General features: G+C 24.7%; 1 protein-coding gene across 1 annotated transcript; it reads left to right on the top strand.

Moving 5' to 3' along the window:
• The first annotated feature begins 4,953 nt into the window (after nucleotides 1-4,953).
• Nucleotides 4,954-7,657, top strand: LOC133834074 (uncharacterized). The gene is made up of 4 exons (XM_062263583.1): nucleotides 4,954-5,896; nucleotides 5,987-6,166; nucleotides 6,898-7,026; nucleotides 7,204-7,657. Exons 1-4 carry the CDS (start codon nucleotides 5,231-5,233, stop codon nucleotides 7,327-7,329), a joined length of 1,101 nt encoding a protein of 366 aa, XP_062119567.1. The 5' UTR covers nucleotides 4,954-5,230; the 3' UTR covers nucleotides 7,330-7,657.
• The last annotated feature ends 4,653 nt before the right edge of the window (nucleotides 7,658-12,310 follow it).

Below are 12,310 nucleotides of genomic sequence, written 5' to 3'. Positions count from 1 at the left end.
AAAGTGGTCGAGAAACTGAGAATGAAAGATTATATTTGAATTTTTTTTTACTAAAATTGGGTATAAGATACTATTTTGATTAATTTTGTAAACACATAAGGTCTGAATTATTATTTAACAAAAACGGGAGCCCGCGTATTGGAAAAAAACAACATAGGTTAAATTGGTATTTTCTCTTTTTAAAATTAGAGAACGACAAGATTGATTGATTATTTTAGTTTTGATTTTTTTTAATTAATTATATTTATTTATTTACTATTATTAATTTTTTTTCTTATTTTTTTAAATCACATGTCATCATAATTAGTCACATCACTAGTTAACGGAGATGGTAGTGACGACTGCAGTAAAAGTATAACGTTAAGTATTTTTGTTACCAAAAAAAATAATTTGAATACATAAGTGTATAAAATTAAGAAATTTAGATATTTATATCTGAAATATCCCTTGTATATATTCCTTTGGATTTATTTTGTTTGACTATAGTTTTGAGAAACACATCTAATTCGGATGAATCTTATAACATTAAATAATTATATATGAACTCTATCTGTGTATCCGCGATAATCTCTAGCATTTTCATAAATTATTGTTTCACTTCAAAATTATTTGGGAAATTACATGTTTTATGGATTTTTTTAACAAGTTTATAAAAATATGGTTATTTTTTTTTTTCAAGAAACTTATTTTATGGCTTTTTTTTTTAAGAATTTTCAAGTTTATGAATTCAGTTTATCATATTTTTTTTTTATAAAAATTGATTTATGGCATAATTTTACTTTTAATTAAGTTTGGGATAATAGCGGCAAAATTATTCAATTAGTTACAAATCTTGCAATTAACTGCAATAATTGTAACTACTTGAATAGTTTTGTAGTCAAAATTTTTATATAGGTATTTAACTGCAAGAATTGTAACTACTCAAATAGTTTTGCAGCCATAATCCCATTAAATTTATTTAAATCAGGAATTTATCTTAGTGATTTCAATTTTTTTATTTGATTATTTTTATATCAATTTTATGAGCATTATGTTTGCATCTCAATAATATATATGGCACCCCATTAATTAATTTTTTTTAATTATTTCTTAAACACTTTTTAAATGTATTTTTTAACATTCTTTTTTTTTTTTGTTAATTTCAATAATTTAATTTTATCTTGTTTTCATATTTTTTTAGAAAAACTTTTACGTGAGTAAGTTTTGATATATATTTTAATTTTTTATTTTTTATTTAAATTTTTAAAACATATATTATCTATATGTATTTTTTATAATATAAAAAATAAGAAAAAAAAATAAAAGGGGGTGTCTTAATCAAATTCGGGAGTGTTAATATAAAGCCCTATTATATTATACAATATTGGTTTAGTATTTTAAAAAGAGAACTTAATCTATTGTATTATTTTATATTGTTTAATTTTTTTTTTTTTTGTGATTTAGTGTTACAATTCAAAATTACATATACATTTTCACTTTACTGTTTTTAGTTTTCACCTCTTCAACTTCTCTTTTGTGTGACATTTTCTTTCTCCTCCTTGTTTCGTCGAACCTTTTTGGAGAGCCTTCTATTCAGTCGCCTCTCCTTCAACTCAAATTATTTCATTATTTATTATCATTTTTTACTAATGTACTTTTTTTTTTTACTATATATATAAATCAAATCAATTCTTTTGTTCTTGTTTATGCTTTTACGTTTTTCTAAAGTTCATGAGTATTTTTTTCCTTGTCCGGGTTAATCAACTAATTACTTTCACATTTTTATTTATGATTTTTTTTGTTCATATTTGGATATTCCTATCATAGTAATTGGTTACTCATTCACGTTTTCATATCATATTTTTTTTAAGAGTTTTCATTAGGGTAACTGAAAGCTCATTCGCGTTTTCATTTTTTTTTTATTTCCAAATTTGGATGCTCCTATAAGTGTTACTGGTTACCTATTCAAGTTTTCATATCTCATTTTTTTCTTCTTCAAGATTTGGACATTCCCACTAAACCCACAAGTTGCTCATTCACATTTTTATTCTTTATATATATATATAAATATTTATACATATATAGATTTTAATGTTCCCATTAGAGTAACAAGTTACTCATTCACGTTTTCATTTTGTTTTCTTTCCAAGTTTGGATGTTCCTATTAGGGTTATTGGTTACCTATTCTAATTTTCATATAAAATGTTTTTTTTTCATAACCTGTTACCCATTCATATTTTCATCATTTTTTTTTTCCAGATTTGAATGTTCTAATCAAGGTAACTGGTTACTCATTCACATTTTCATATCTTTTTATTATTTCCAAATTTGGATGTTCCTATCAGGATTACTATAAAAAGAAAAGCCAAAAAAATTATTTTGAATTTGTTTATATATAGTAGAAAAAATTGTAAAAAAAAAATGACAGTAATAATTTATAATAAATAATAAAATAAATAAGTAATATTAAAATATATGTGAAAAAATAAAAATAGAAGGAGAAAATAATAAGTATAAAAAAGAGAAGGAAAACAAATGAAAAAAAGAAGAAGAAAAAAAGATTAAGAAAAAAATGGAGAAAAAAATAAGGAAAAAAAAGAGAGAAAAAAAGAAATAAAATTACTTTCAAAATCAAAGAAAACATAACTATCATTAGAAATATGACATAATTATATATTTTTTTAAATTTATGGGAAAGAAAATTCCATAAATATGAACTTTCGAATAAAAAAGCCATAAAATAATAGAAAAGTTAAATATCCATATTTTTGTAAAACAATTTAAAAAAATGCCATAAATAGAAAAAAAAAAAATACATATATTGACTTTTGAGGTAAAATAGTTTCAAAGTGACTTAAAAGATAACAAAATATATTTCATTAAAACATATAATTATCACTTAAATGTAATTAAAATAAAATATGATATACCATAATACATAAAATATACATATTAATTTTTTGCAAAAAAACATATATTATTTAAAAATAAATTACACATAATTGTAAAAGAAAATTGCAGCTATGATATATTATGACATAGAAAAACGTATATATCATGTTGATTGTATCAATTTTAATACAAAGGAAAATATAAAAAATGCAAACATGAATTTAAATAATCTTTAACTATGATATACCACAACACAACATTATACTAATAAAATCATAAACATTAAATTAAAATAAATATAAGTAAATTCAAATTTAAAATAAGAATGACCAATATACCATATAATATATATAAAATAGATATATAATATTAATAAAATCATATACCAAGTTAAAATAAAAAAAAAAAATCAAAGATGATTGGTCAAATCTCAAATACCATATCATATATCTAAAAATAAGTATACCATACTGATAAAATTTTATATTATAAAATTTAAAATATATATTAACATAGATTTAAAATAATTACAAACTATAATACAAATAACAAATATATCATTCTAAAAAATTATATACGTTACCATAAATTTAAAATAATTTAAAATAAATTTGTTATACCACAATAAAAATATAAAATTATACATCATCATTTTGTTTTTATTTTTATTTTATTTTGAAAAAAAAAAGAATAAAAAGATACTTACAAATTTGGACCCAAAAAGAGTACGAATAACTCTATATAAAACTTGTAAGAAATCTCTTCGCATAAAAAATGTGTATTTAACTTTTTTTTTTTGTTTTAACATGTTTTTTTAATTTTAACAAAATATTATAAATATTTAACCGAATATACCTTTAATACTAATTAAAATTAAATATTTATTAATTATACTAATATAAATTCAAATATTATAAAATATCATTATTACAATAATATTTAATATAAATAATAATAATATTTAATACAAAACTAAATATTTAATAATTATATTAATATAAATTTAAATATTATAAATATTGTTATTATAATACGCAATATTAATTTTTATTAAAAAATTTATCATTTATATTTTTAAAAAAACATGGTATAATTTACATAAATATATATTCATATTAAACAAGTTTTTTCTCCAATTGTGTGTGTACAAATAACATAATTAGATAACTACATAAGAAATTAAAATAATATTTATTTTCTATTAACAATAAGCAAGGTTATTCTTCAATCATTGAAGTGTGATTTGAATAATATCATGAATATTTTATACCTTAAATAATGTAGTTTATGATCTAAAAAATTATCATATTATTATTAATACTTTAAAAAAACCACAAACAATATTTTGAGTTAATTTTTTTTAATATATTTATGTCATTCTTTTATATATAATGTTATTTATTTAATATGTATAAGACAATTATAAAAACATAATATTTTTTAAAAATAAAATTAAATAAATGTGTATTGTACGATTGCTTGCATAAATATAAAATATGAAGGATAATGTATAAGAACATAATGAGCCAAAATAAAATTATATATTTTTAAACAAAAATAATTCAAGCTTAATAGTTATAAAATAGAAGTCAAATATAACTAGTGGGGGTAGTAATGATTATTTCATTTCATTTTAAATGTGTAATTTTTTTTTGTACAAAATGTATCACTATAATTTTAACATAAACAATTAGGTGTCTCTTTTTTTCTTCGTAAATTTATTATATTAAATAGGTCTAAAGATCCCAATTCTTATAACATGGGAGTTCTCATTTTTCAATTAAAAAAATATTAGGATAATTAATAAGATTGGCACTTAGCATTGTTATTTATTACTTATTATACCTTCGAATGATACTTTTGGACTAAAATACCAAAAAGAATTAGACTCATATGATACTGATATTTTTCACAAAATAGTAGACGTAAATTGGCATTTTTACAAACTATAGGGGTAAATTTTGCAAATATGAGAAATTCTGGGGAAGTTATATAAAGTCGTATATATTTATTTTTATATATATACATGACATGAGCTGCTGAAGCCATAAGTATTGAACTAACTCTCTCTGCATTGTTTCGAACTAAATTTTAGAGAGAGAAAGAAAGAGAGAGAGTTTTCCTTTGTCTTCTTTCTCGAGACTCCATTAATAGTAAATGAGAGCTCAAATTGTCAGTACAGTTTTCAGGCCACCATTTCAACACTTGTTCGAATAACCCAAAAGAAAAAAAAATCACAGAAGAACCAAAAAAAAGCAAGAGCTTTTGGTTTTTGTTTTCTTCTTCTTATTTATTTTGTTCGTATAAATTTTTTTTTAATTTCTGGGTTTGAATTAAGCAAAAAAATATTTGGGTGTCAATGTCCTCTGATCTCTTCATATACGATGGCTCTTTCTTCAATCATTCAAGCCCAGCAGAAGTGGTTTCTTCGGAACCAGACTTGTTCTTCAGCGAAGAATTCTCTCCTTTCTCAGATTCCGCCATTGATATTTTCCAAGCTTGCTCAGACCATAACAATCATCAAACTCAGCAAAACCCAGTTGAGGAATCTCATTCTCTCGACCAAATCTCCTCTTCAATACTCTCATCTTCTTCTCCTCCATCTCACAAGTTACAAAGCTTAAACCTTTATCACTCTCCAACAATAACCACAACCCAATTACAGAACCAAAACCTCTCAAATGGGTTCGGAATCAATTTCTCTGGTTTGGATTCTTTCAGTGTCAAAACCGAGGAATGTCAAATGGGTTTCGAGAATGGTTATTATGGTAACAATAACTTTGGTGGTCTCTGTTCATCTTCATCAGATAACAATGTTACGAAGTATATTCAGAGGAGTTTAAGCAGTAACTCCTTTGATGGAAAACCTGGTTTTTCATTCTCACCTCAGTTTGATTCTCTCATGGAGTCATCAAATTTTCAAACTCATCATCATCACCAACATCAAGCCTTGAGCTCTCCTGAGATTGACAACGGTTTCTTAAGTGGTCAAATGAGAAGGGTTTGTAGCACTGGAGATTTACAGGTCAGAATCAATTTCCTCTGTTTTCTTCATACCATGCATATATATACATATATATGTATATAAAGATCAAATTTTTATTTTTTTATGAAGAATTTCGGAGCAGCTAGAACAACCCAGAGATCATTCTCGAGTCCTTTAGCTTCAGAGAGTTCGTTCATGGAGGAAGCTAATAACTTCAAAGTGGGGAGATACAGTGCAGAAGAAAGGAAAGAGAAGATTTCAAAGTACAGAGCCAAAAGAACTCTAAGAAACTTCAACAAGACTATTAAGGTAATAGAATATATTATTATGTATAAAATTAACAGTTAAATAATGAAAAAGAAACTTTATTTATCATCAACTTTTTTTTTTTTTTCAAATATCATTATCTTTTTGCTTAGCTTTGTATATATAGGGTGTTTTTATTGTAAAAAAAGGTATTTTTTTTCAGTGCAAATTTTTATGTTAGTACGTAGGGTAGTTATCTATGGCATCTACAAATTTTGAGAAAATTAAGAATAATTTACAATGTAAAATTAGTTTTAAGTATGTTGTTTTTTATCAGTATAAAAAATTAGTCATGTTTACAAAATTTTATTTTTGATATTGTAAATTATTTAGGATTTTTTAAAAATTTGTAAGATGCTATAAATAATTAAAATAAACATAATCATAAAAAAAATTACGCTGAAACTATTCGCCATGAATCAAAATCTTTTGTCAAATTAGTGTATCTCATACTGTATCAAATCAATATAATTGTGACACTTCATATTTAATATTTTATTTATAAAAAAGTTATTGTCATTTCACAACAAATTAGATTTTAATACAAGATATCACAGTTAAATTGATTTGATACATTATACACTAATTTAACTGAGAATCTTGATTCACCTGGATATAGGAAAATATAAAAGATGTAAGCCCGTACAAAAGAAATTCATATAAATATACGTGTTGAATTCTAAATAAGAGTGACTAATTTGTAATTTGACTTTTTTGTGTGTATATATACAAAGTATGCATGTCGAAAAACACTAGCCGACAATAGACCCCGCATACGTGGCAGATTCGCACGCAACGACGAGCCTGGTGAGATTCCTAAGGCTGCATGTTCAATCAGAGATGAAGACGAAGAAGAGCTCTGGGTATGTATATATATATATATATATATATGTAATATTTGAGTGTGGTTTTTCTTCTTATATTAATTAAGTTTATGTTTATTATGAATAATAATAATCTTTGGTTAAGTAAAAGAGTTTGTTGTGTGTGCATGCATATATATATATATATATATGTCATATGTGTGGTGGTTTTTGTAGCTTGAAGAGTTGCATGAAGAAGAAGAAGAAGAAGAAGACATTAATGGAACAGTAAGATCAGGACAGTTTGTGATGAACAGTGGCTCTTCTTATGGCTCTACACAGTTCCAATACTATGGCTTTTGAAGAAGAAGAAGAAGAAGAAGATGCTTTTTTCCTCACTTTGGTGGAGCTTTTTATTGGGTTGTTGGGTGGAGTTTTTCTTTACAATATTTTAGGTTCGGACCACAACATGACCACAAAATGCCTTTTTGAGAAAAGAATCAGAAGGCTTTTTTTTTTTCTTTTTAATTTAATAAGAAGGACAACAAATTAAAGTGTTGATCAGGTTATTAATCTAGTTGGGTATAGTTGTAGGCTGGTAGCTCGATAGCAGTTAGCTTCTGGTAGTTTAATTTGTATTTGTATTTGTATTTTTTAATATGATTATTTAACTTCTCTATTGTACAAATGGTCAAATAATAATGACTTTTTTTTCATATATTTATGCGCGCGTGACTAATTTTTTTTATGCACGTGGAAAATAATATGTTTGAATCTAGTTTTCGGTACTGTAAATTATTCAGAATTTTCTGAAAATTTGCAGGATGCTTTAAATAGTTACAATATACACGGTCATGAAAAAAAATTACATCGAAAACTATTCACGGGTCGAGAAACATTAAAAACCCTGTCGGTAAAACATAGAGTGAACCATATAAAAAAAAATTTCTTATATATATTTCTCTCAATCTAAATCTTTGACATTTGTTATATGTATGTATACTGTGTATGTGTTTACTTGGCAACAAAGGATATGATATCATTTCATCATTAATATAAGTACCACTTTGGTAGAAAAAGCATATTAGTCATCTTCTTCTTCTCCATAAATATATTTATATATAAATAAATACTACCAGGTTCATGAATCTTTTATAAAATCAAGTGGCATACTTCTCTTTTAAATATTATTATGTCTGCAACTGCAAATAAAATCTTGCTTATAAAAAGGAAAAAGCTTAATATTATATATATTTACAAACTCATACACATGATGATAATAGTGAAATACTTATCATACAAGAAGAATAAGGTTTTGCACATAAATTTTGCATCATAAAAAGAAAGAAAGTGTTTACTTCTTTAATCTCTATATTTTCTGTAAGGATAGCATTTGATTCAGTGAACTATATTTTGTTTTTTGTGAGATTTTTTGTTGCTTAATTTTTTCAAAATTTAAGGGGAAAAAAAGGGTGTGAAAATGGTTATGCTATGGGTTATTAGCGGCTAAAGTCTCTATTCTTTTACAAGTGTAACATTTGAGTCTCTTATCTTTTTTTTGCTGACAAAAGTCACTTACGTTACATAATTGTTGTACATTTTCCCCAAATCATTATCTTTCGTTAAAATGAGGACCAAACATCAATGTTGGGACTATTGCCGCTAAAAAATAAAAGTTCAGAGACTTAAATGCTTCAATTTTTGAAAGAATTAAGAAGATATAATATTTAAATAATGTAAAGAAAAAATATAGAAAAATAGTTATATTGTAAAAAAAATATTTTGTCTTAATTTTGTAATTAAAAAAGTTAATATGAGAATATATAGTGGTAGACCACAACTTGTGTATTTAATAGTCCCTTAAAAAATCTAAGAAATAATATTTTTTATATGTTAATTATAAAGTATTTGATATTCTTGAAAAAACAAATTATATGGAAATTGGCGGCTATAAGTTCTTGTTTTTTCAAAATTGAAGCATTTAAGTCTCCGATTTTTTATTTTTTAGTGGCACTAGTTCCTAACATTCATGTTTAGTCACATTTTACGAAAAGATAACAATTTGAGAAAAATATGCAACAATTATGTAATGTTAGGAACTTTTGCAAAAAAAAAAAAAAGAAATTTAAATGCTATACTTGTAAAAAAAAAAACTGAGATTTTAGCTAGTAATAAGCCTTGTGCATTAACTAAAAAAAAGTTGGTGTGAACTGATAATAACATTACATGAATTATTGATACAATGGTATATATATATATATATATATATATAAAATTATATCGAAACTTGATACACAAATAATCATAATTCTCTTTTGACAAAACTTAGCAAGCTTTTCAATAACCAAGTTTATAATATATAAAATTATCCCATTATTCGTGCTAGCTAGTTGATTAATTTTCCATTCAAATTGCAAATCAATATGACCAAATTGCATGTTCGATTCCTATAAAGGGGTACTAATTTGTAGTGAGTTAATTTCTATATACTGATTGGTAGCTATAAAGACAAAAGTTTTTATTTAGATGAATATAACCTCCAACTGGCATGTTATTCTCTTCAACTCATAACATACTTTTTACATTGTACATAAATACACATACCTTAAGCAGCCATTAAAATTTAAAAATAAAAAAATAAAAAAAAGGTCATTTCTTTAGTACTAAAGTGGCTTTTGATAAAAAAAATTTAAAAACCCTTTTTGTCAAGGCATGTTTGGATTCCCTTGGTGAGTTTAATAGTTTGTCTATTAGGGTTTAGAAACTATTCCAAAGCTTGGTGGACCAAAAAAAAAATATGCCTGTAAATTAATATGATGGTAATTAAATTATAATTAACATCTGCATTATTGGTATATATATATAGTATTTCCTAATTAATCAAGTTTACTCTTTGTCAGTTGAGTCATCAATGAAGTTTAAGAAAAAATACAACAAAAGGTAACTCATCAAAGAAAATAAATAAAAATAATAATAACATGATGCTGCACTAAGTAATGGTCATGTTGAAATTATTATGTATATATATATATATATATTAATTGTTGATATAGTTTTTTCTTTAGGAAGATAAAATATAGTTTTGACTAATATACCACTTAATTTTATGACCCTCTTTGGGTTTTTTTTAACCAATGTTTGTTTATTTTGCTCTTCACTGAAAAAACCTTGCATTTCCCAAAATAGGAAAAGCATTGTAAAGAAACTATATATTATTATTATCTATGATTGTTCCCTACTATTTTCCAATTAGAAGTCAGTCAAAAGAATTTCCAAGGCTAGAGGATATATAGTTTTTATATATTATAATTAATCAAATTAATTAATTATGCTTCTACCTCCTCATCCTTCTTTCTAGTGCTTTCTGTCAAATCATTAGCCACCATGATCACTTGACAACAAATTATTATAAGTTTTAATTAACAACACTAATAAATATGTGTGTTCCTACTCATGCACTCGAAAAACTACTCACTATTCTAACCCACATAAATCTTAATATGATATGTATGGAGACAGATTAATTATGTTTTTGCCAATCTTAACTAATTAATAAGTGTTTACTCCAAGTATATTTTTTTTTTACTTATAATAGTACTTGAGAATAAACTTACATGAATCTTAACGTGACAATTATCTCATTTAACATGCAATCTCAATATTCAATTTCATAAACAAACATGTTATTTAAATACCAGAAGCGTACCATAGTTTATTATTAGAAATAACATTTGGTAATGATCTTCTAAAAATACAAGACAAAGTTCTTTTTTATTTTCTCCCTTGACGTGAAAAGAAAAGAATAGAGTAACATCTTGTTTTTTGAGACCACTACCAATATATAGAAAACTAATAGTTTATTAGTTTTTAGTATATTTCTAATTTAACCCCTCAATAAATTAAAAATACAACGGTATCTACACATTTAACTCATGACACTTTAATACCCAATGACTCAATTACCAAAATGATCACGTTTATGTGGGTCAACCTTAATACACACTTATACATATGAGCCTGTTAATATTTCTAACATATGAGCATTATAATATTATCAATTCTGAAATCAATAACAATAAACCATGCTCATGTAATCTGCAAGATCAAACTTTATTTAGGGTATTGAATTGAATATATATAGATAAAACATACCTAACATTGAGTCTCCAATGTTCATCTTTGAATCTCTCACGATCTACACAAACAAAATTAGAAAATCGCAATACAAGAGAGAACTTATGGAGAGCAACCCTTACCAAAACCACATGCTTATCACTACTCAACAACATATATGTTCTATATATATATCTCGTATGCCTTCTTATCCTAAGGGGTATATTGGGCCTATTGGACTTATATTATTAGATATGGTGCACTATGGTTTAATGAGCCAACCTATAGTCTTTAGGATGCTACCATGTGCTTCAAATGCAATTAGATTAATATTAACCATCCCATTATGGTCTTTAACTATTCGTAGGCACTCTAGAAAATGATTGTGATAATGGAATTATGTTTGTAATTATATTAGTCCATATAAAATTCTAACAGAGCCCACATAAAATTTTAATCCAATATTATCAAAACAAATCAGTTAGGAGCGAACTTACATGAATCTTAAGAGGGTAATTATCATCAAGATATATAAGATATATGTTTTTGCGAATTTAACTAATCAATAAGTCGTGTTTATTCTTGATATATTTTACTTATAATACATTGAGAACGAACTTACATGAATCTTAATATGATGATTATCAAAAACAAATTAGTTAGTTTTTTACGAATTTTAACTAATCACTAAGTTGAATTTATTCTTAGCATTTTCTACTTATGATATATTAGGAACAAACTTACATGAATCTTAACATAATGATTATCAAGATAAATTAGTTATGTTTTGCGAAATTTAACTAATCAATAAGTAGTCTTTGTTCTTAGTATTTTCTAATTGTAATGCATTGAGAATCCACGTGAATCACATTATTAAAGTATTAATTAACTTTATTTCAAGTTCAATTAGCATATAATAGCCACCATATATATCAATGCATGAGATATGTAGAATTGAACAGAAAACACCTACAGAAAGATGACTTAAAAATAAGTAGAAAAAGATGTGACAGCCAGAGTATATGTGAAAAACCATACACTATTAAATAATCAAGCAATATGTATTAAAGCAGCTTTGAGTGTTAAATATCCAAAAGCAAGACATTGAAAGATGTCAATACATGAGGAAAAAGAACAAAATGGCTTGGTGTGCTAGCTATAAATTAATATATATATATATATTGTGATTTTTATAACACATCAAATTAATAATAGTTCAATCAAGGGCATG

The sequence above is a fragment of the Humulus lupulus genome, chromosome 5, assembly GCF_963169125.1.
Source record: "Humulus lupulus chromosome 5, drHumLupu1.1, whole genome shotgun sequence".
NCBI classification, from domain to species: Eukaryota; Viridiplantae; Streptophyta; class Magnoliopsida; order Rosales; family Cannabaceae; genus Humulus; species Humulus lupulus.
The sequence above is the reverse complement of the archived record's forward strand: the minus strand, read 5'-3'. Positions and strand labels throughout refer to the sequence as shown.

What these genes read in the sequence shown, in the direction of transcription:
- LOC133834074 (XM_062263583.1), top strand. Translation starts at nt 5,231, where the DNA reads ATGTCCTCTGATCTCTTCATATACGATGGCTCTTTCTTCAATCATTCA. An exon ending in GTAGCACTGGAGATTTACAG is followed by an intron (nt 5,897 to 5,986) that starts GTCAGAATCAAT and finishes TTTTTTATGAAG; the next exon opens with AATTTCGGAGCAGCTAGAAC. An exon ending in ACTTCAACAAGACTATTAAG is followed by an intron (nt 6,167 to 6,897) that starts GTAATAGAATAT and finishes ATATATACAAAG; the next exon opens with TATGCATGTCGAAAAACACT.